Source organism: Rhinolophus sinicus, linkage group LG16 (genome assembly GCF_036562045.2).
Source record: "Rhinolophus sinicus isolate RSC01 linkage group LG16, ASM3656204v1, whole genome shotgun sequence".
NCBI lineage: Eukaryota > Metazoa > Chordata > Mammalia > Chiroptera > Rhinolophidae > Rhinolophus > Rhinolophus sinicus.
In genome coordinates, this window is record NC_133765.1 from 17,715,893 (window position 1) to 17,740,857 (window position 24,965).

Consider the following 24,965-nt stretch of genomic DNA (forward strand, 5'->3'; position numbering starts at 1 on the left):
CCACCCTCACATCTGGGCAGACTCGGAATAAGCATCTTAGTTCTGTGCACAGGATGAGCCTCAGCAAACAGCCTTGGGAACCCTTGCATACTTGAACCTCCTGGGGCCAGCAGGGTTTCGGTGAGAGGCCCAGGGCAGAGGGGCTTGCGTAGGGCCAGGCGGGACCCAGGGTTGAGGCCAGGGCAGGAGCACGACGTCTATCGCACTGCCAGGCCTGGAGGAGCAGGCAAGGAGGAAGTGGGAGCACAGGTACTTGGCCAGCACGTCCGAGGAGTCAGAGCCCTCCACTGTGCCCATCACTTGCCCTGAGTCAGCCTTGATCGCCCAGCAGCCTCCCGGGGACATTCCCAGGGCCAACGCCTGGGCTCCTGTCTCCATTCTGCCAGCTTGGCTCCCCTGCCCCCCCCAATATCCAGTGGGGCCCCCCAAGGCCAAGGGTTGCAGAGGAGGGCAAGCAAGGAGGGGTTGGGACTCTGACACAACTGGAGGGAAACTCAAGACCTCCTGGGGTTAGGCATGCTTGACAACATTCAAATTGGGAACATAGCCCTGTCTGAGATGGCTTTCCAACCGCCAACCTGGCCCTGTGCCAACCTTGCCCCCACTCCTCCCCAGTCCAGGCCGTTGTGGAGTTCCAGCCGCCTATGTCATCCTCCCCACACCACTCCATTCAGGGGGAACAGGAGACTGAAGGAGCCCACCCCCATCCTCCCAGGCACTTGCTTGCCCTCACCAGGGAGCAAGGAGCTCCCCCACCAGGTGGGGACACTACCCTTGAACTGCTGGCTGGAGCTGCCCTGGTTGCTGTGGCTTTCCCATGGTCCTTGCCTCACCTGGAAAATGGGACCATCTTGTTTCTGCCCTGCCACATCCTGTGCTGAGCCAGAGTCACACCATGAATTCCCAGCTGGGGGCACCACCTAGCCAGTGGACCCTCCCCACAGTCCCATTGCACAGGGTAAACTCCTACAGGAGGGTACAAAACCCTCCTGCCCACACCAGTTGGATCCATATTCATTCAAGTCCTTACTCAATATGCAAGACACAGCTTATCTTGAGAGTCACGTGAGGCGCAGAAGGGACTGGACTACAGGAATTCACGGGGCAGAGACGAACATTCAGCCAATTGCAGGGGTCACTCGTTTGTCCCCTAGTCCCCAGTGTGGGCCCCAATGATTCTCTTCCCTGACATTTCCATTCTGGGGTCCAGCGCCCTTCCTGACCAGACCTCCCCACGTGTGGCCAGGCCACATCTGTTCCACACCAGCCATGCCCCATGCCCAGGGACCGAAGGCTCCATTTCTACAGCTGACCCTCAGGGCCAAAGTGCCAAAGCCCTCAGAGGTCAGCCCTAGAGCGCAGTGGGCATCCCCCCACACCTCAGTGTGGGTACCTCAGGCCTGGGGTAGCTGTGTCCTCAAGCCAGGGGTGGTCAGGCAGGGCCTGGCTCAGCTTCAGCCCCAGAGCCAGTTCCCCAGACCAGGAGGTAAAGGCAGGTCCCCAGCCTTCCCCTACAGCAGATTCTGTTAGTGAAGGGAGCTGCTCCAATGGTCCTGTGTCATCTGTCATGTGCCTTTGTCCAGGTCTCCAGTGTAGCCATTGCCCAGAGACATCATATGCTGGGGACCCTCCAGTTCAGTGATGACAGGAAGCAGGCATATGGGAGGGCTGCTCACAAACTACCTCCTCTGTGGCGTGGCCATGCTCATGGTTGGCCCACGTCATCTCCTCCAGGACCTCCTAGGGGACACTCTGCTGCCACACATCTGCCAGGAGGCCTGTGCCCTGGCACCAGGAGCCTTAAGTGGGGGACTGAAGGAGCCCACCTTCCTTCAAAACCACTTCCTGGTTTTGGCCTTGCTGTGCTTTCACCAGCCCTGTGCCCTCCTGAGCCTTGAGAGGTTGGAGACCCCTGTGCAAGGGCCTGCAACTGGGCCCGAGGGAGCTCTGAGGGTGGGGGCACAGGTCTGCTGGCACCTTGGTGGGCACAGGGATGCCCTTGGCAGGTCCCATCTTCTACCTCTGGGCCTTGGTTTCCCTGCCCAGCCCCAGGCCAGGCTTTGAAGGCTGTGGACACCCGCCCTTCCTTCCGTCCAGGCCCAGGCTCCTCAGGCCAGGCAGTGGGGCCAGCTGGGCTCTCCTGCTCCAGAATTCCGTTCTCAGACTCCCCACCCCCTTCCCACCCCACTGGCTCTTTGTTCCTGTCCAGGATGCACCTGGGTGGCCTCTGGCCTGATTGTTTGCTGTGGGCCCAGCTGGGCCACATCAGGGAGAAAGAAGTGCCAGACCCAGGACAAAGCACCAGTGGGGCCACATCCTTGGGAACCAATCAGGCCACCCTAAGGTACTCACCTACTTCTCCTCCAAAGGGGAGGGGCACTGTACACTTCCTGGGGCTCTGGAATTGAGGAAGTGGGGGAACCTCACAGGGCTCCAGTTTATGCTCAAACTAAGGCAGCCCTGAGAAGGCAAAATCATGCCTGAGGAAGCTCCCCAGCCACTCAGCCTCAGGAGCAACCCCATCCTCTATCCCAGCCCCCCTGGAAGATGCTTCAGCCCATGTTTGCCTCTGTGGATCAAACAGCAACCCCACTAGCAAACCTGTGCTTCTGAACTGATCTGGGTGCATCTGTGGAGATGTGGAAACTGAGGCCCAGACGGGCGTGGGGCCTCGTCCTGGCCTATACGGTGGGCAGGGACAGCCCTGTGCATGTTAGGGCTTGACATTTACTATCCTCAGAATGGCCCTAAGCCGACAGCCCAGAACATCAAATGGCCCACCTTTCCCCAGTCTCCCTGCACTACCTCCACCCAAGCCCCACTCTACCCACTTTACAAAGAGCGGGTGTCTGGTAGCAGGGTCCAGCAGGGGGTCCCTCTTGGAGTCACCATATTGCAGCGGTGAGAACAGCCCCAACCTGAAACAAGTGCTGGTGGCAGACCTGGAGGAGGGTGGGTGTGACGGCCCGGGGTGTCCTGACCCCTGCTTGGAGCCACCTGCTTCCTACTCGATGGGTGCTGGTGATATGCCCATCCCGTGCTCTTCCCCAGCCCTTCCGGTTCTGCCATCTAGGACTGCAGACCCCTCCACAGAACTCAGGCTCACCCTCGATACTGGAGACATCCTCCAGGAGCTCCTGGACTCTTTTCTGCTCAGGGCCTGGCATGGGTTGGGTGGCACGGATAACAGGCTGTGCCCCATCACTCTCCACCCCTGACCCATTCTTACGGTGACATCCAGCTCCGGGCCTGCTCCCCCAGGTGCTCAGCAGGCAGGGCTCTGCCCAGGAAGCGTGGAGGCCTGTCCTCCCGAACCCCACCCTGCCTCCTGCACAGCTGGGCCCCAGCAAAGTCCTGACCCGCTGGGATCGGAGTTCGGGCCAGAGCTTTCCCAGCAACCTGGGGCCAACTGGAATCCACCCTTCACCCACCTGACTCAGAACGTGGTGCTTCAAGCACAAGACCCCTGTCTGTCCCTGTTCTCCACTGGAGAGACAAGGTCAAACAGAACCCAGGCCAACCCAAGGCTATGGAAGTGAGGCCTTGAGAAGATGGCAGCAGAGAGCTGGCCACTGTGTGCACCAACATACGCCCAGGACCACAGCCACGAGAGGCCATGGCTGAAGGGATGTGGGATCCTTTCTGGATTCTCCCCTCCCTGAGGAACCTGTTTTCCTGCTTCCATTCATCAAAACTGCAGCCCCCAAAAGGCCCTAGAATCTTCCCTAAGTCAAAGTGGACACAATTCCCTTCCCACAGGTGCTGCCCTGGGACAGGAAAAGCAAGTGCCAGTTGAAGGAAGCAAAGCCCTTGGGCTGGCACCTCTGGGAGCCAGGTGTCCTGTCGCCCGAGGCCCAGCTGGGCAGAGGAATTCCTCTAACGGGCCCCTCAGGTTCTGGGCTCAGGAAGTCACACTACAAAAGGACCCCCTCACGGTGTGCTCCTGAGACAGCTGGCTCACCAGGCAGGAGAAAGGCACCCACACAATTGAGGAGCAGCAGCTAAGACAGCCAGGGCTGCCCCCGCTGCCCAGGGGTCACCCCTTCTGCTGCTTCGATCTGTGTCCACTGCACACAGGGACATGCCCGTCTCAGCGGCCTCTCGCTGAGCACAGCAGAACGACCTCCATATACTACAGCAAATGACATGAGCTCAATGTCTGAGTGACAGCCCCAGGCCCCATGCTGGGGATTAGGGAGGAGCAGGAGCCACACAGGGTCCTCACTCAGTCCTTCTCAAGCCCGCTCCTGCAACCCAAGGATTGGAACACTGTGCTCTGGAAGCCAGGCTACAATGGACGCCCACAGCTGTCAGCACCATTGTGGGGGCTGGAGAGCACTCACAGGACACACCTCGCCTCAGATGGTGGGCTCCAGGCGTTCTGGGAGCGAGTCCATTCCTGGATGGACCCCGGACCTCGGGGAGGGGGTTGCAGGCCTGGGAAGGGTGCCCCAGGTCATCCAATGCAAAGTATGAGGTGGCCCCATGGGCTCCTCTGCATGTGACATGTGCAACGTGACAAGATGCAGAGCTGTTCTGGGCTGTGCTCGTGGATTCATAATCGTTCCACACAGATGCATAGGAGAAAAAGGCTTGACTGCTTGACTGGTTGGTTGCCTCTGAGTGGTATAATTATCGGGTTGTGTTTTTTGTGGTTTTTTTTTTTTTTTTTGGTTTCTCTGTAATTTTATATACTCTGAAAATTATCTCCAAGAAGATAAATTTCTTAAAAAAACAAAAAACCTCAAGGCACTACCCCCTCCCCAGAAGAGCATGTGTCGGGGCTACACTCAGGGAATGCCGGGCCTTCCAACCTCATAGGGCAGCTCGGACAGTACTTTGAAGGTCACAGCACCTGTCACAGAACCTCTGGGCTCACCTGGGCCTCCCCCTATTTCAGGCCCAGGCATCGGTCAAGGGTGTAGCTGTGGCTTCAGCCCAGGGTTGGGCCTCTCCCAAGCCCCCGTCAGGTCCTTCCCCAGGAGTGAGGAGAGGGAGGCTGGTTTCAGGTGCCCTCCTTGCTATAGTCAGTCCGGGGAGGTGACCAGGGTCCTGTGCACACGAGGTCAGAAGGGCAGCAGGGAGTCGCGAACTAGTGAAGTCCAAGCCTGGTATGTTTCAGCAATTTTAATACATTCAAGAATATTTAATAGAATAAAAAAGTACTGTCAGCAGAAGCCCGTGGGCGAGAGAAATAGAAATGTAACTGGCCCTCTTGCGCTAAAGCTTGTGCCTGAAGGGAAACAAGGCAAAATGACTTCCTAGAGGCTTCACATCAATTGCCACTGGACTAAAAGCACCTCAGAGTATCACTTTTAGGTATATGTGACCAACTACAATCATCCCATAAAGCCAAGTGTTATAAGGATCCTATTAGAAAAAGGCAAAAAGTCACGCTTTTGAAATCTCACCTGTGGACCCATGTGAAGACATGGGCAGCCTGGCTAGGCACCCCTTCATGGCCTGTTGTCAGGGAGGCAGAGGAGGGGCCCCAGACAGGCTGGGCCTTGGCCAAGCCCCGCAGCCACCCTCTGGCCTGTCACCGACACCAGGGCACGATGCTGGGTAATGCCAGTCATGGGACACAGCCACCAACAGTGGTTGCCTTCCTCCAAGACACCAGCCCCCCCACAGCACGAGCCGCTAGGGCCAGCTCACTTGGCTAGAAAGGAACTAAAGTGTGAACTGTAGACCCAAGAAAGTCTTCTCCTTCAAAGGACAAAACAGCCCCCCCAACATAATAAATAAACAAAAACATGGCTGCAGATCAGACACACTGGGTCCAGACAGGTGCACAGGCCTCTGTGAGGGCAAACGGGAGCAAAATGGGGGCTCAAAGAACCAAGTGGAGAGACATTAAAGACAGTGACTCTCAGATTAACAGTCCGCCAGCTGACAGCATAGGGCACCTGTCAACAGAGCAACAGAAATAAGAACAGAACCCAGGCAGTGAGGACGGGACAGGCGTCTACCAGGGTCTTCCTGTGTGCTTGGGGGCTGGGCTCTGCTCGCCAGCCTCTCCTTCCTTAGCTGCAATCGGGCATTTCACAAAAAGCCTCCAGTCCAGGCAGCAGGTGGAACTGCCAGGTTGGGACATCTGGGCAGGGTACATGGGCATTTATTGGCCACTTGGTGACCTTGGGCCAGCAGGCTGCACACACATGCACAGCCCGTTCAGAATCACCACATTCTTTTCTAGGCTATAGACAAGTCAACTCCTAGTCTAGAACATCACGCTTGAATGCAGAACCCTCAGCCCACACGAGAGCCAGCGGCCTTCTTCGAGTCCCCTCCTTGCATCCCGTGGCTGGGGCAGCGATCCTGCCTCCACTAGTAGCAGCTCTTCCTCATGCTACTTTGCAGGTGACAAACGTAGTTGTATTCTGGAAGCAACAGGTCTTGACACTGTTCAAACCAAGAGCCCCTGTGTCAGGCGCACATGAGTCATGGGCTCCCTGTTCCCAAGAAGGGCCGAGTCCCAGTCTGACAGTCACCTTGACAGAACACCTCGTAATAAGGCTTTGGTTCAAATTGTGCAGAGGGGTTGTAGTGTGGCTGTTGTTGCTTGGAACGTCGAGAGAGCAGCACGGCAGGGGACCAACCAACTCCGTCACTGGGCTGTGGTGGCCTCCGAGAGCCTCTATACGGTGGCTGTCCTTGCAAGGAGCATTAAGGCACTTCCTTAAATTCTTGCCGAGGAGGATTACATCCAAGTGACTCAGAGTAACTCCAAGTTCTCCTGTCTGGGCTCCCTCAAGTTGCTTAGCTTCTTCTCCAGCTCCTTCCAACTCCATTCCTGGCTTGCACCACGCTAACGCCCAGATTTTGTGTTCTAGCTCTATGCTTACTAAAACAATTTAACTTTGGTACTAACAAAACAGAAGCTATTTTCCAATCTTGTTCATGAGAAAAACAATTAAACAAACAAACAAACCTAAAATCTGAGCTGGATTTCCAAGCCCCTTCAAGGCTGGACAGGTTGGCAGAGCAGCAGCAAGAGGGTCCCAATTACCGAGGCCCTGACGACAGAGGCCCAGCTGCGTGAATTGTTCAATGGCAGAACGGGGACCCGAGTCTTCATCACCTGTTAACTCAAGCTGCAAACACCTACATTGTGTTGGCTATGACAGCCTTGTCACATGGAGAGCGTGGCTGTCCCACTGCTGTAGTGACACACTCCTTGAAACCAAGCCCATGTAAAGGGTCGAGGCCCACTGGCCTGGTGCTGCGAAGCAGGAACCTGTCAGGCACCAAGTTCCCCACGTGTTTCACATGGTGACGGTACCTGCACTGGCGAGGAGTGAACAGTGCTGTGGGTAAAGCTTTCACTAACCCCTGCGAGCTGCCCACATCATTTAATCCCCCTTCCCAAGTTTAGCTGTGTGTGCATGAGCCTTTTTTTAATACCCCACAACACTAACAGTTCAGTGTTATCGTCAGAAGGAAAAATCCAGCAGCAAATCAGCATGTGCGATGTGTATTGCACTCATGCTGACCTCTGAGTGGACAGGTCATGTGGGAGGAGCCTGGTCTGAGCCAGGGCCACACAGGTCCCAGTTCTCGTGACTTGGAGGCCCTGGGCTGAAGGCTCACACGCTTAGGGGCAGCCTAGGGAGTTGCTGAAAGCTTTACGGGGCGCGTAGCTAATGGCGTTGGTGTCGCTTGGTAACTGTGGAGGGTCCTCCAGATGTGCTCAGGTTTCGAAGTACTTGTAGATTGCCGTCACGTACAGCATAACGTTTTGCCAATCGGGCCGTTCAGTTCGCACCATTTCATTAATGTCCTGCCAGAGAAGGAAGAGGCCTGCTTAGAATTCTCCATCACCTCCTGGCCAGCAACACGGGGCTGGGTGGGGCGTCGAAAGACTTTTGTTCTAAGCCTGACCAAGACGTCCGCTCCATCTCCACCGAGGGCCCCGCGCCTCCTCCCTGGGTGTCAGCACTGTCCCCGAGCTGCCCGCCCTGCTCAAGTCCCACACCAGGGTCGCTCCCTGGCTCCCTAAGGCTCGGATGGTTTCATCTTCTCCTGGGACCTCTTCCCCTGCCTGCCTCTCTTCTTAAACCCTCCCCATGGTCACTTCTGAGAGCCCTTCTCACCCTAGTCACTCTCTTGGGAGAGCCTGTGTGTCAGAGCTCTCAGAATTCAACATTCTAACGCCTTTCATCATGGTGATCATCTGAAATCAAAGGTACTGTTCTCTAACTGCATTCTGCAAAATATCAGTGATCTCTGAGGTGTTCACTGATGGAGGAGAACAAACGTAAGAGACCCGGATGCTGTCACGCAACCTCCCAGAGACCTGCTGCTGCTGAACATCTGTGACTTCCCGAGGAGCTGTCTGAAGAGCACTGCTCTGAGGTTTCCTGGGCGAGGGACACAGAATGTGCCCCCAGAGCCAGCAGGATGGAGAGGGCCGCCCACTTGATACAGAAAAAAGATACTGTTTGTTCAATAAGAATCTCTACTAAAAGTTTTGTAGGGTGGGGAAACTGTCCACTTTTTATATATTGGAACTTTACATGTGACCTAAAATATCCAGATAATGGAAAGTATTTCAATAACTCTAACTTTTCTTTTCCTATATACAACTGAATAGAAGCCACCCTAAAAAATGTATTTCTATGAATTCAGAAGATATATTTATGGATCTCTACATGAACACTCTTGTAGTATAAATACGAATGTAAATACTTCTTCAAAACTATTCAGTTGTTACAAGTCAGGGTGATGGGGACCCTTGAGGTGGGGAGGCGGTACTGGGGGGCCCGAAGGGAGATCCTGGGGCCCCTGACCTGGCCCCATGAGTACTTTACTCTGTGGAAATGACCGAGCTGTGCACTGATGATCCTATAAATACCTCAGTACATAGTTTATTTAATGACAGTGCCCCCGGTGTGAAAGGGCTAGCTTTGCATTTGGATGCAGTATTTTCTCCCACCAAGTTTGAACTGGTGACAAGGCAAAAGCCTGACAGAAGCATGTCTGTCATGAGCTGCTGCAGGCGCTGAGCAGAGGCTTAAACAAGACCCTGAAACACGCGGGTTTTCTAAAACTCGTTTCTCGCACCATGAACAGCAGTTTCCCATAACCCTTGTGAAGTGCAGAAGCCACCTGTTCAACCTCTAAAGCCACCCTCCGAGACTCGTCTTACACTCTCCCTCTAGTCTGACAAATTCAGACATACAGCTGTGGTCAAGACCACCCCACCCAACTTGGTGCACTTCCCTGGGATGCTTCCGTGAGGCATAAAGCACCCATGGGGCAGGGGTGAAAACCTATCTGCACTCTCACCTAACAGGGCGCTTGCTCGGCTGGCGCAGGGCCCACAGTGTCTCCTTGCTATCAGGCCACCACACCACCCGAGGACCTCCCTTAATAAGAAGCCAGCGCTTCCTAACAAAAAGTAGGGCTTGCCAATGACTCCTCAGGGGAGAGGTGGGACTTACCAGTGTGGATTTGATGCCGACACTCTCAGCCGCCTGGAAGGCCAGGGTGAAGTTCCTTCGCTGTAAAAGAAACGGTGTGACTGGAGTGGACAAGTAAGGCCAGGAGAAAGGCGACCTGGACTACACAAGCTGCTGGGGAAAGACGATGCCCACCTCTGCTTGGTACTAAAGTAAGCCACATGAGCCCTCTGAGCTCCCGCCCGACTGCAAGGGCCTGGCCTCGTGCCCGCCGCCCCCATGCAGGGCCTTGCCCGCTCTGCATGTAACCAGCTGTGGAACGATCCCTAAACACTTGTTCCTTCTTCACTACAGAAAAGGGTCACTTCTGATATATTAGCCCTGAAGCATCTGAACACAGACACCAAAAGCTAATAAGAAACACCCGTCAAGTGAGTTTCTCCCCTGTTGGGACCTTCAAGCGTCTGAGGGGTGGGAGGCGGCTGACGTGGGGGTGCAGAGGGGACCAAAGGAGGGCTTGGGCCTAGGTCCCCTCCGAATGCCCCAGGCAGGGGCCCTGTGCCCAAGCAGCTCCCTGAACGGGACCATGGCCTGGACTGCACAGCTGGCTCAGCCTGTCCTGGGCCCAGAGGGGGCAGGAAGCTGGCCTGGTGTGGTTGGCGCTGCCAGTCGGACCGCTCATGCCTTGGGCAGCTCTCCTTGGCCAATTCTTGGTGACGTCCTAGATCTTAAATGTTGTCACGGCTCTCACTGGGCATGCCATTACTTGGGGAATTCTGGACTGGGCAAACATTCTACACAAGGTGGGCCAGGGACTTGGTAGGCTGGCCCAGCACCAATAACTCACATCCAAAATAAGACCAAGCCAGAACAGGGCCAACGTGAGCCAGCAATGTGGTGTGTGAAGTGCCAATAGCTCAGCCCCGTCCATGGACGGCTCTGCCTCTACATCTCACGCCCGCCTGCCCTCTGTGAGCGGCCAGGAGCCAGGCCGTTTCGCAGCCCGCCTTACCGTATCTTGGCTGTTCAGTTCCTGATACGGAATGTGTGCTGGAAGGTAGGTATGCAGGAGAGCACAGAAGGCCAGCCCATCGTTCCAGCTGCTGCTAAAGTTTGTAATGTCAATATTCTGAAGGAAAAGAAGAAAAACACATAAGCAACACACACTGTGATCTTCTCAGGAGAATGCTGAGGAGGGTGCAGGAGACCTGAGATGCCAGGGCCTCCAAATCCTGGGCAGGGCAAGCCTCAGGACAGCAGCACGCACAGTGTATGGGGGCCACGGCCCAAGACCCAGCTGGTGTCAGTGACTGGCCCTTTCACCCATTCCCGTGCTCATCCCACCCACCATCTGCAGGTCGCCGCCACCACCAGTGGCAAAAACTGGAGCCACCCTACCCTCTCCTGGAAGAACCGCGGGCACAAGGAGCAGGTCCCACACTTGGCAGCCTCTTGGGACACTGGGGAGGAGTTAGGATTCAGCCTGACCTCCCTTAGTAGGAGCTCTAAGCAAAGATTTACAAAGATTATCTGTGTATTCTGAAGACACCAACAGCTGCCATCCTGCATTAGGAGACGTTAGGAGCGGATTAATGCTGGGGCTACGTGTGCTTCTCCAAGAAACGCCTCAACTTTTAAGAGTCACTTTACTCCATATTCAAATTATTTGCAACTACAAAAGTAACAATCATTCACAATATTTTGTTATATGATAATGCAATTCAGCTGGGAGGTAGACTTTACCCTTATTTGCAAGAATTCTTTTGAAGATAAAACTCCACAATTAAATTTTGGAAATTCACACATTTTATGTAAATGCTACAAACTGAAAAAGCGAGCACTTCCCAAACACCTCGTTTTATGTTTCACTATTGATTTCATCCTGTCTTCAACTGTATCAAGAGTTAGTTTCCGAGGTGACTGAGAAAGCCCACATTTTACTAGATGGCAAAGCACCAGCTCCTGGGTACCAGTTCTTATTCCTCGCAGGATCACAGCATACTAATGCCATTTGTATTTGTACAGTTTTACAAAGTTTGCCATCCCTGACCCCCTTTACAGACAGTTAGGTCCTGACACCAAGTAGGGGGCCTGCGGCTCATGGGCGAGGGGCAGGAGGGGAGGATGGGCGATAGGCCCTTCGATGGAGAGTTTTCATAAGTTTTGTCATCAAAATGATTGGCCCCTGACTGCAGTCACCCAGAATGCTGCCCTTTGGGGTCTTTGACTCAAATGCAAGCCTTCTGAAGGGTAGCAGCTCTATGGGCAATTATTCCAGAGGTCATTTCCCCTCAGTAACCTGATTATCTGCTGCTGCCAGCTCGCAGATCTGGCCCGGAGGCATTGCTCATAATTGCTGTGTGGAAAGCTACCAGCTTACAGCACGAAGGAATGCAAACCTCTCAAGAGCCCCAGGGAAAGGTGGCAGTAAGTGTGTGGTGAGGGTGCCGCCTAACAGTGCACCTGCCAGCCGTCCAGTGACACCACACGATGGGGCCCAGGCAGATCCCCGCTGCCTCAGTGCTGCAGTGCTCACACTTCCTGGCCATAAAGACACAGCCTTGGTACATTCCCCACAGGCCCGGGCTGTCCTCTAAGGGGCCTCTGCCCTGGCTGACAATAACACTCACTGCTTCCTACGAAGGTGCAACAATAGGCCTTGACAGTTACTAGTGATAACTGCAGCAGCAAACTTGCCTCTTTGATCTCTTCTGAATCTCAGGAAGTAGCCAGCCAGGGCGTCAGCTCCATCTGGGAGGGGACCAGGGCCAGGGAACGGAAGTGACCTGTCCAAGGTGCTGGGCTTGCAGCAAGGAGGACGAGGATGGGGACCCTTGTCCCAAGATCCTGTAGGTGGTAGTTACTTGACTCTCAGAATCACCCAGAAGCATTTTTAAACAAGGAGGTCGGGACTAAGAAAGGCCCTGGTCACATACCCAGGCTGGGTGACTGTTCAAACTCAGGTCTAAGTCCCAAGCCCGTCACGCTCTCCTAGTCCTCGTGACTAAGGGCCCTAATGAAAGAGCCAAGGAGATTGTAGGGCAAGAAGCTTCTTAATGGTGTGGCCCATCTCTGTGTAAGGCCAATGGCAGTACACGCTGCCGAGGACGCCCAGCCCTTGCCCCAGAGGTCACATTCACTTCTGGAGGAAAACAAATCTCCACTTCCTGCGGCCCCTTCTCCAGCTCCCTGAAAGGCAGGCGTGTCTGGCAGAGTCGCCTACGTGCCTGACCTCACTACGTCTCGCCGCGAAGGCTCCTGCACGAGAGGAAACCGCTGCGCCCCAGCCCCACAGCTGTGGGAACCCCGGCCTTCCCCAGCTTCCTCATGACAAACCCAACCCCAAACCTGGAATCTCTAGTCGGAGCAGAAACTTCATTTACAAAATAAGCCAAAGTGATTTACACAATGAGGAAACCATGGCTCCTGGCTCCAGGGTGGGGGAGTTAACTTTTAAGGACCTGACAACCAAACTTCCAAATCCAAACAACGCAAGCTCACACCCAGGCAGGCTGGCCGGTCAGGGGGACCACAGGGAGCTGGACGGAAGCCAGACGGGGCATCCCACTTGGCAGAGCACAGCGAGGCCAACAAGCATCAAACCCAAGCGAGACATCTGAGCGGCCCCCTCGCCCCTCTGCCCCTAAACTAGTCTAGAGAGACCGTGGAGGATGAGCCAGGCCTTGAAATTGGGGTTCTTGAAAAGAAGTGAGGAAAAGCCTTCAATCTAAGAGAGCAGGCCTGCACCCTCTGCTCTTCATCTCACTATTTGTTTTTAATGTTTAGGGCTGAAAAATCAAACTACTGTGAAATTACGCAGACTGAACATAGAAAACTGTACTAACAACAGTGCTGGTTCTCTAAGGCTGAAAAGCACGGTGAGGGTGGCAAAGTTCCCCTGGCTTCCTCTCTAGAGCTCTTAATTTCATAGCTTTCACAGCCCATTAATATAATGACAGGATTAATAGGAATAAATATACGAAAGGTATAAAATTGTATTAAATCACCAGAGAGACGGCTGTTCTCCCGGGAGCCGGCTCTGTCCCCACTCAGTGAAGACCACTCATCCCCAAGCTGTGACCAGTGCCCAGCGAGACCCCTGCTCGCACTCCTGTCCTCCAGGCACCGCCCTGAACACATGGAGCTGCCTCCTACCAGCCGCAAGCAAACCAGGACCACACTGGGCTCCGGGGCAGCAAGATGATGGGTGGAAGATCCCAGGGACCTCACGGGGTTTCCTTGGTGATGGAAACCAGAGTGGCGGACGTGTTCATAGGCTGTCACTAGAACTGGCCTCTCACCATCTCCCGTCTTCACTCCTCTGCTCTCTGCCTGGATTCCAGAAGGGCCTGAGTAAGGTCTGGGGCTACTCTTTCCCTCGCTGCCTTCTGAGGAGGGCGGGAACAGGCACAGGTAGTTCAATCTGCCTGTCGCTTCCTGGTCTCTGTAACTTGTGATCACTTTATCTGCCTATGAGGGCCAGGTTAGCAGTGCTGACCCTTACTTTTCTTGGCAATTAAGTAAAAAAATTGAAGCTTTTGTCTTGGATAAAAACAACTAAACACCAGTGTGAAGCCTTAGGGTGGGGTCCGAGCCAGGCCTGACACTTACTGGACGCCAGTGCCCGGTTCCCCTGTGAGCAGCTTCTCCTATAAAGTGGACATATAAACCACGTAAGATGAGTCTTTAACACACTTTGAAACTATGAGGTGGTTTTGTTTATTTGTAGTAGAGCAGATAGATATTTTGTAGCAGGTGGCATCAATCCCATCCAAGATACTGAGAGGCAACAGACTCATGGAGAATGTAGGCTGCTCTTCCCAGTTATAAGAGCTCCTGCTCCTGGCCAGTTATAATTCTGCTGACTCCTGCCATACGCAGGTAACTGGTAAACCTTCGCCACCCAACAAGGCCTTCACATAAAAACATGGAGCAATCCACACGGTATTTGGTGTGTGGCATGCATCCTTCTCTCTGAGTAAGGTCTGGATGAGAAACTCAAATAAGCCACCTCAAAATCCCAACTCCCAAGTATTCATTCAAAACACACCGGTAGGAAACTCGCTCTATAATCATTTGTTTCGATGCCATTCGAATGTCACAAGGCACAGTGTGCCTTTCTGCTATGAGTGGCGGGGCCTTGCAGTGTGGCTCCATCTTCCAGAGGCCTACAAAGAAAACAGTGTGACATGCCTACAGCTGTGTTCCTCCACTGGTGGTAAAAGAGACTTTCCCCTGGAGAGAAGGAGCAGGCGCTGAAGCCCCCAGGGTAAGTAACACCCTCAATGTGCAGCTGAGCCTGCAGTGGAAGAACTGGGAATGTACTGCTCGGTGGAAGGTTCGCTCGGCCATTTAATGAGTCCTCACCTGGAACCAGACCCCAGATCAGGCCTCAGCTATCTTAGAGGGGCCGTCTTATAGGACAGAGCCTGACCGCGGAGCGCGTGGACCTGGGCTCGGGGCAGACTTCAAGGTAAGTGTGGTCGAATTGTGGACAGGGGATGTTAGGAGCCACTGGGTGGTGACAGCAGAGGCCCCTAAGAGAGGTGGCAGGAAAGGTCTTGGGCGGTGGGTAGGGAAAGAAGGCGAAGGCTATAGAGATACACTTGAGATCTAAAGCAAACGGGACTTGGTGACACACTGGATACGAGGAGGGAGAGCGTGTGCAGCACCAAACACAGCTGTGGTTTCTGCTCGCTGAAATGGACACCAGTGGGGACCAGGACGGACGCAGAGCTCAGTGGGGGTGCAGATGCACTTCTGACGAGTTACATCTGTGGTGCCTTTGAGACATCCACAGGGAGGTGCCTAGGGGTACTGATAGAAAGGTCTAGAACTTGGGAGGGGCAGTGTATGGGGATATAACTTTCAAGGACAATGGCTGAAGCAGCGTCTTGGCGAGACCTCCCAGGGACACCTGGGACACACCGTGAGGAGGAAGCCACAGACCGAGCCCCTTGGACCTCGCACATGGTAAGGGCTGTGCAGAGGAGAACGAGCCTTCAGCAGGACACGGGGGACGGCCAGACAGGTGGGAGAAAAGCCAGAAGCCAGAGAGAGAGAGAGAGTTAAAAGGGTAGAGAGTGGTCAATATCATTAGTGCTGCTGAAAGGCTGAGAAGACTTCAAAAATCTCCTAAATTTAGTAACATCTGGGTTGCCATTAATCATGGTGAGCAATGGCAATTATGGGAAGAGCACTTAAATTTTTAAAAAGCTATCACATCACCAAGTTAAATGATCTGTCATAGTTTTACAATTTCCACAGGTAGACATTTTTTACAACATGTTTATTTCACAAAGGTTGTCTATTTTCAAAAGTAGTACTTTTCAGGGCATGAGGAAAGGCCTTGACTGTGAAATATTTCTTCCGGGGCATTTCTCTCAGGAAGAAGGGTCTGTTTATGCTCTACATATTAACCAAGGGGCTGCAGGGTCTGGGCCTTCCACCGTGTGTGTGTCCTGCTCTCTACGACAGCTTCTGAAGCAGGCAGGCCCGCTGGTGCCTTTAAAACAAACTATTCTCAAAGCCAAAAACCTGCTGTCTTGAGGGGAACTAAGGGAAGGACTACTGTTCACTGTTTACTGGCAACAATGCCAAGTTCTGTAAGGAAACAATTTTCTTTTTAAAAGAGACACACAGGGCCGGCCCGGTGGCTCAGGCGGTTAGAGCTCCGTGCTCCTAACTCCGAAGACTGCCTGTTCGATTCCCACATGGGCCAGTGGGCTCTCAACCAAAAGGTTGCCAGTTCAATCCCTCGAGTCCCGCAAGGGATGGTGGGCTCTGCCCCCTGCAACTAAGATTGAACACGGCACCTTGAGCTGAGCTGCCTCCCGGATGGCTCAGTTGTTGGTTGGAGCGCGCGGGCTCTCAACCACAAGGTTGCCAGTTCAATTCCTCAACTCCCGCAAGGGATGGTGGGCTCTGCCCCCTGCAACTAAAATTGAACATGGCACCTTGAGCTGAGCTGCCACTGAGCTCCCGGATGGCTCAGTTGGTTGGAGCGTGTTCTCTCAACCACAAGGTTGCCGGTTCGACTCCCGCAAGGAATGGTGGGCTGTGCCCCCTGCAACTAGCAATGGCAACTGGACCTGGAGCTGAGCTGCGCCCTCCACAACTAAGACTGAAAGAACAACAACTGGAAGCTGAACAGAACCCTCCACAACTAAGATTGAAAGGACAACAACTTGACTTGGAGAAAAGTCCTGGAAGTGCACACTGTTCCCCAATAAAGTCCTGTTCCCCTTCCCCAATAAAATCTTAAAAAAAAAAAAAAAAGAGAGACACACAGTAATTAGGTATAATGAAAGTTCCTAATTAATGAATTCAGATTTTGCATTTAGTTTTCAGGTCACTTCAGGGCTTTTCTGCTGTAAAGATAAGAGTATGTTTGGATCAGGACAGACAAAAACAAGAGGGTTATGATATGCACTAGAACAAGAGTTCATAAAAGCCTTGAATAGACTCAAATGAGGCGCTTTGCCCCATTTTCTCCGTCCAGGAAATGACAACTAAGTGATCTGACCGGGCAGAAGGACGTGGCCTATTTCACAGGGCCACCTGCTGTCCTTTTCACTCTCATAACAACTCAGACTCATAAAACTGCCCGACGTCCTCACACCCTGCGTGAAACTGGAGGGGCGTTTTCTACTCACTGCTTCCTGAGCTGGGACCAGAGCCTTCTCCTGCACCTGTGACTTTATATATGCTGCTGTCCTGTCTGGGGCCGGGCCTTTAGATGCATTCAGAGTGGAGGAGTGGGGTATGAGAGCCAAGAAATTACACAAATCTCCACCACAAAAAGATAAAATATGTCATAAAACACCTTAAAATGTTTTAATTTGTCTGAAGTTTAGTTAAGGGCCATAAAATGCACCCCCAAATACCACATGTTCTTTAAATAGCTATTAAGGTTCTGATCTATTTAAGGAAATTCCACTTTTATGGGCACAGGGCAAGAAGCCAAAAACCATGATTCATCTCTCCGCTAACACACGCAAGTACCAATTTCCTTATGCCTGTCCACAAGTCCAAACACAGCAGGGATAGGGGCCTCCCCGTGACTGATATATGTCCTGGCAGTGACAGTATATCATTCAGGGGGTGGCAGCCCAGTCTTCAGGAGGTAGGAGAGAATTACAAGCAGAACCCCTGCCCACAGTGCCTCAGCTTTCTCAGCCCCAGGCCATGAGGCAGCCTTTGGAGGGCATTTGGGAGTCAGAGCGAGGCAGGTGAGTATGCCTTCTTCTGTGTGGTACGGTGGTAGTGGTGGATGTAATATCTAAAAGAGAGGGGAAAAACCACCAAGAGACGGTTTGTACCAATCCCAGTAGTGACTGTTAAACACGGAAGGACCCAGAAGGCCCTGGAAGTCAATAAACAGAAGCCTGCTTGGGGCCCAGGGTTGCCGTGGTGTAAACCAGCAGACCCACTCTGGCAGTAGATCTAAGGGTGTCTCTCCAGGGACTTTAGCACTGTCTCCTTTTTGAAGTCTAGCCAAGCTCTGCGTCAGGTCAGGGAAGAAGAGGGGAGGTGGCATGTGTCCAGGGAGAGTCTAGGCTCGCTCATCATGAGGTCCAGGTGTTATGTGGTAAACAGGGAGGAAGGAAGGAAGCCAGGGCAGGCAGCCCAGGGTAAGCCAGCAACCCTGACGATAGAGTCCTGCATCTTGTACCCCTGGGGGTGGGGGAAGGTTCCACTAAGGACCCTCAATCCTCACTATGCATCAGAATCCCGTGCAAAGCCTTTGCAAGGTAACACATACTTGACTCTACCCTAGGGAGGCTGATCCAACTGTTACGAGCATCATTTTCTTTACAGGTCCCCAGATGACCTGATTGAGTAGCTAAGCGGCAGGACCACTGATCTAGAAACTGAAGGTGGGTGGAAGTGCACCGGACAGGAACATCTAAAAGGTTAAATCCCTGAGTTCATGATGACGCTCACAGAAGCGCACCAGCCCAGCCTAGAAACCACTCAGGATTCAGAGTGCTGGCAAATCAATGGACAGAATCATGTACCAGATGAACTCTCCTGACCAAACTAGACAGTAAGGCAATCAAACAGCAGATGAAGGAGAGGCTCTGTAAAGAGGAATTCTAATGAATGAAGGAGGAGTGACTGACAGAATTAGAATGGCACCATTTGGCAATAACGGTTCCAGTGGTAGTGACATCACAGAAACAAAGAGCCTATCCTACTCTACTCTCCCTGAACACAGAGCTGTAACTCCATAGTTCAGGTACTTCTGCTGAAAACTTGAACTGGAATCACATCTAACCCCTTGCTCCATCTACAGTTTATACCAGGGGCAGCACCAAAGGGTAGCAGTCAGCAAAACCTAAAATGCAGGAGCGCTACAGATAGGACACGCGATCCAGTTCCTTCAAAAAGACAAACTGAAAGGGGGTGGGGGGAAGAGGGAAGGGACTTTTAAGATTAAAATAGACTTAAAAGAGGCATATTATCCAAGTGCAATGTTTAACCCTTACTTGGATCTTAACTCAAGCAAATCAACTGTAAAACTAACTGTGATTCAATCTGGAAGTTTGAACTTCATCTGAGAATGTAACGCCATTAAATGGTTGGGATTTATTTGCTTTGGAATCAGCCAAGTGGGGATGAGAGAGAGGACCATGGCTGATGATTTGTGGCTGGGCAATGTGTACAGGATGGTGTTTTACTCTTCGCACTACTTTAGTGTATATCTGAAAATTTCCATGAAAAACAAATAAACCTACAACTCAACCTCAGAAAGACAAATAACCCAATTGCCCAAATATAAAAATGGGCAAAGGACCTGAATAGACATTTCACCAAAGAAAACAGATAAACGGCCAACAGCACATGAGAAGATGCTCAACTCTATTAGTCAATAGGGAAATGCAAATCAAAACTATAGTGAATTACCACTTTACACCTATTAGGATGCATTTTATTTTTAAAAATGGAAATAGCAAGTGCTGGTGAGGAGGTGGAGAAATTAGAAACCTCATATGCATTGCTGGTGGAAACGTAAAATGATGCAGCCACTCTGGAAAAGTTTGGCAGTTCCTCAATTAAGTTAAACACAGAATTACCATATGATCCAGCAATTCCACCCTGAGGTATACACCTAAAAGAACTGGAAACGAGTACTGAAATAAATACCTGCACGGAAATGTTCATAGTTGCAATAGCCAAAGGAAACAGTCCAAATGTCTACCAATGGAGAAATGGAAAAACGAAATGGGGTATATCCCCACAATATAATATTATTCAGTCAAAGAAAGGAATGAAGTACTGATACATGCCACAGCATAGATGAATCTTCAAACATTGTGTTAAGTGAAAACTATTTACATAGGCTACAGGTTATTAGTGAAATTCAGACAGAACAGATCACTAGTTGTCGGGGCTGGGGGACGGGGAACACGGTTATGCTCAATAACTCTATACACTAGGTAGATCTCATGTGCAACTTAACTTATCCTAGAATCTTTACTGAAACGTTACATGCTTAAATGCAATGATTCATGAGTGGGTTTTATGGAAATTCATTAAGGCTCTGCTTTAATTTCTTTTTAAATGTCTTAAAAACAAAAAAGAAACTAAAGTATGATCAATCTGCTTCCTTCACGATTAGGACAAACTGAGCAAATCTGTTAACTCAAAAGGAACTTGGTCTATCATCTGAGATCAGCTATTCCCAAGTCAAGAGAGGGAACCTGCCTGTGATTCTGGGAGAGAAGTGGTCACATTTAACCACAATGATATTGCCCAATGTGCTCGGAGTAGGGAGCACATTTTTAGGATATAGCTCCAACTATATTGAAGCTTCACTAAAACAAAATCTAAGGTGTCATAATACACTGGGCTTTAATGTGCTAAAACTTTTTTTTTAAGTCAAATGAATCTATTTTGAGGGGACAGTTCAGAATAAGCCAGCAAATTTCACCCTAAGTGATAGGATGAATGTCCCCACGTTTCCCATAAATCCCTCCAAAATGCGGCTTTTTGTGGAGGAGCACATAGGAACCATGATGTCTGCTTTTGGAAAACTCAGGAAACTGCCACCAGAAAGAGATGGTAGGTGAGATCCACTGGCTAGGTCACAGCTGATTTATGCACCTTAGGCATGTGGTGAGCAGTTTTATTAGCAGCTTAGGAATTAGTTCTGCCTTTTCTAGATTTAGTTTAGCTTTGGCAGGGGTTATTTACTCACTAAAATGCAATTTTGGCTAAAGAAGATACAGTAATCCTTAAGCAACGTTTACCCTGCGTGTGCTCTGGGAAAGGGCTTGGGCAAAGGAAGAGGGAAGTTGTGTCTCTTCGTCCTAACCCCCAAAGGCTTCCCTGAGAATGGGTATGTTTGAGGGGAAGAAAATTAAGTATTCCAAATATCTTTGGGATGACCTCTTAGTTTATCCTTAGGACAAAGGTCACCAATCCTTACTCAGGCTCTGAAACAGACGGATGTAGTGCAATGTGGGTGGTGTGGGTCTTGAAGGCCGTCTAAGCAGCCACAGCTCACACGGAAACCCTGCTCAAATGCTTTCTCTAAGAAAAGACTCTTTAGTCTACGCTACAACCTTCTGGTGACAGGAAGGAAGCTCTTTACCTCACAAGGCTGACTGTTCCTTCACTTTAAGTTTAGGAAATTCTTTACACCGATTTGAAAGCTACATCTCTGTTTGAAAAGCAGAGGGGAATGGCAGAGGAATCATGGGTTTTAGAGTCCCATGGACCTAGGCTTTGAATGCTGGGGCTACTTCTTACTAGCTACTAGCTACAGGACTGTAGGCAGACAGTTTAACTTGGAGGAGTCTCAACTTTCTCACAGGCAAAATGGAAATAAAACTCCCAACTACGAGGACTTAGTAAGGCAATGACTAAGGTACACGGAACAGCATCTGCGTTGGCATTTGGCAGGTCCTGTCTCCTTCTCCTGCATCCCCTGAGGCAGTACTGATTCCACCTTAGAAAACACAAACAGTGTGAAACACGAGACTGCTCTCTCCCTGCCCAGGGGAGCTCGGAGGACCAGATGACAGCCATGCTGATTCCGAGTCCCTCTCCCCCAGTCAATACCCAGAACTTCAGGACACCTGCCATTTGGGCCAGAGATGAAGGTTTGATGGCTGTGTGAGCAGTCACAGAGACTTCTGTCACGAGTCGCTGACGTTTCTATTGCAATGAACAGCACTTATATGCCTTTGTTTCTCTCTCAGGCTGGTTCTTCACCAACTCTGGCACACTCTTCGGGCACTCAGCAAAGGTTTGCTGAATAGTGTGCTGGTTTTAGAAAACTCTTGAGGGAAAGTAGAGAAAATCCAGGAAAAAAGGTCAAGAGAATTTGATAGCTTCAGTATAGAGATGGGCTTAAACAAAGAGAAAAAAATGTTCCAGTTTCTAAAAATGAGGGCTGCCAGAAGATAACATTTTATAAAGCATAAAGGGTAGACACATATCTCTGGACTTGTTCAAATACCTTAAATTTGAAAAATATAATTTATGCAAAAAAGGACACTACCACACAGAGATGACAGTGTACTATTAATGTGATGTAGAAAAGATTAAGACCACAGCATCGGCAGTGAGCTCCGCGCAGAGAAGATGCCCTTTTGGACACATCATTATTCTCTTGGTACTCACATTTCAGAGAAAGACAGATCGCCTGCCCGTCCATCCCCACCCACCCCCTCAGAACACCTTATGAGGTGACAGAACACAAGCCTGGAAGGACAACTGGTCTTCCCCGGCACGGCACTTCCCATTTCTGAAATCACAGGTAATGTATTTGGTCTGACCCAGGATAACAAAGTACAAGGCAGCTTGGATGTGAAGTGGCCCACGGTCGTGCAGTTGCTTGGGAAGGAAATGATCTCAGGAAAGACATGCTCAATATAGTGTGCTCACCTTAAGATGAACTTATTTTATTGCTTACAGCAGGAACTGAAATGTTCTTTTAAATCTGTCAGTGTATTAGTTTTGACACCTACAAGGTACCATTTTGGCAGAGGGAAAATGGCAAAACATCTAAAAAAGGTAACACATCTGTGGTACCACCTTCCTGTACTTCTCTCCAGAGCCCGAAGCTCAATGGTTAACTTACCTTTTCTGTAGTGCAATAAATAGGGAAATGGTAAAACACTTTTCTTAGGCCTGAATATAACCAGGTACCACCAGAGGAGAACATGACAGTGCTGTCACAGGGCCCCAGACAGGAGCCTGTGTTTCACTGGGGCCCTTGCTGCGTCGCTGCGTGTGTGCTTTACTCCTGACCCCATGTTTACTTTTTCTGGTTTTATTTTACATACATGTTGGTTATAGCTCTTTTTTGTTGGTTTCTTGGCATAAAACACATTAGAATGCAGCCAGAGAGAGGGGGTTCAGAGCTAAACAGAGGGATATGATGGCAGCTGAAAGAAATATAAAGGCCCCTCAAAACTGGATTCTACATAGCACTGCAATGAATGCTTATACTTACAAATCTGAGGGTTTTGTTTTTTTTTTTTTAATTGGGAAATACTGGGGAACAGTGTGTTTTTCCAGGACCCATCAGCTCCATGTCAAGTCGCTGTTTTCAACCTACTTGTGGAGGGCGTAGCTCACTGGCCCATGTGGGAATCGAACTGGAGACCTTGGTGTTATGAGTTCTGCACTCTAACCACTGAACAACCGGCCGCCCCAAATCTGAATTTTTAAAAAGTTAAATTATTCCCAGAAAAAAGGCGTAATTTTAAAAAGGCCTAGAATATTATGTTTCAGAAATAATTTTGAAAGTTTCTCGAGATTAAAGGTCATGCTCTAGACTTCATTATATCCTTCCTTGTATTCAGTGATCGCTCTGTGCAGTGTTATGCAGATTTCATGACGGATTTAGAGAGAAAAAAAAAAAAAGAAGAAAGAAAATGTTCATCAGTTTAGATGCCTGAAGAGAGAGTTTGCATTACAAGGAAGCATCCACCAAGAAGCTTCCCCCCACAGAAGGCACAAACCTCAGGAATCATTGTGTCACTCTGTCACCATGGCTAAGATCAGAACCCTGCCCCACTTGGCAACTTAAGGTCTGATACTTAGCCCAACAAGGTCTCATCCTTTGTTACCTTCACAATTAATTTTCTCTTCAGAATACTGAGATGAAAAGTATGCCGCATTTTATCAACAGGGATCCAAAAGTCTATTCATCTACAATCTTCCAGAAATGTCTCTTTAAATGAAACTTGTTCTTTCCTCTCCTTTGAAACATCCCTCCCTTGGAGAACAGATGTATCCTCTTCCTTTCACCTCTAGTATTATTAATACTTGCTTCACTCTTTCCACCACATGCCATCCTTCCCAACTTAAATAAGAGTCTACATGCTAGGAAATTAACCTTACTCCATACCTCACACACTTCACAAAAATTAACTCAAAATGATCACAGATCTAAATGTAAAACCTAAAACTATAAAATTTCTAGAAAAAGATAGGAGAAAAATCTTTGGGACCTTTAATTAGACAAAAGTTTCTTACATACAACAGTGAAAGCACGCATGCTCCATAAAAAAAAATACATACACACAGACACACACACACAGTGCCAAAAAAAGTACACATATTTTAAGAAAGGAAAACTATATTAAAATTGTAACACTCAACATATTCCAATAACAAAAGATGAATACAAGGTTTGACTTCCGCAATTACAAGAGGTGCTCAAAGTGGTTCCCATCAGCGTCCAGACACTTCTGATTACGGTGAACTACTGCTTGAGCAACGTTGACCAAAGTGTCCACTTGTATATGTTTTTTTTTTTTTTTTTTGTGTGTGTGTGTGTGTGTGAATTAGATGTCATCAAATTAAGAACTTCTGTGCTTTGAAAGACACTTTTAAAAGAATGAAAAGTGAAGCCACAGACTGGGAGAAAATATTTGCAGATCATATGTTTTATAAAGAATTTGTGTCCAGAGTGTTTAAAAGGAATCTCAAAACTCAACAAACAATACGATAAGAAAATGGGCAAAAGATCCAGATAGACACTTCACCAAAGAACATATAAAGATGGCAAATAAGCACATGGAAAGATGCTCAAAACTTAATTCTCAGGCAACTACAAAATTAAAATCATAGTGAGATACCATTATTCACCTATTAGAATGACTAGAGGCCGACCACAGAAAGTTTTGGTGAAAAGATAAATGAACTGGAACACTTGCACACCACTGGTGGGAATATAAAATGATACAGTCACTTGGGAAGACAGTTTGGCAGCTTCTCAAAATGTTAAACCTGTACCTGTCACACGATCCAGCCAATCCACTTTTCAGATGTCTACACAAACACCTGCACATGGAATGTTCACAGGAGCTTTACTTCTAATAACCAGCTACTGAAAACAACCCAAATGTCTATCAATAGCCGAATGGATAAACAAATTGTGGTATATCCCGAAAACGAAGTACTCTTCAGAGAAAAAAGGGAAATGAACTATTGATACATGCAACAATATGACAAATCTCAAAATAATTTTGCTAAGTGGAAAAAGCCAGAATCCCCCCTCCGAAATGTACATGCTATGACTGCATTTATACGAAACTA

At 50.0% G+C, this 24,965-nt stretch overlaps 1 protein-coding gene across 5 annotated transcripts in view; it reads right to left on the reverse strand.

Moving 5' to 3' along the window:
• Positions 1-5,112: 5,112 nt before the first annotated feature.
• The window catches only part of SPECC1L (sperm antigen with calponin homology and coiled-coil domains 1 like), a 128,865-nt gene continuing 109,012 nt past the window's right edge, over positions 5,113-24,965 (reverse strand). For all 5 annotated transcript variants that reach the window (XM_074321714.1, XM_074321716.1, XM_074321713.1 and 2 more), the window contains 3 exons: positions 10,417-10,533; positions 9,447-9,506; positions 5,113-7,783 (listed from right to left, as the gene is read on the reverse strand). In XM_074321714.1, coding sequence (XP_074177815.1) covers positions 7,694-7,783; positions 9,447-9,506; positions 10,417-10,533 — 267 coding nt within the window. In that variant the 3' untranslated portion in view covers positions 5,113-7,693. The remainder of the gene's footprint in view (positions 7,784-9,446; positions 9,507-10,416; positions 10,534-24,965) is intronic.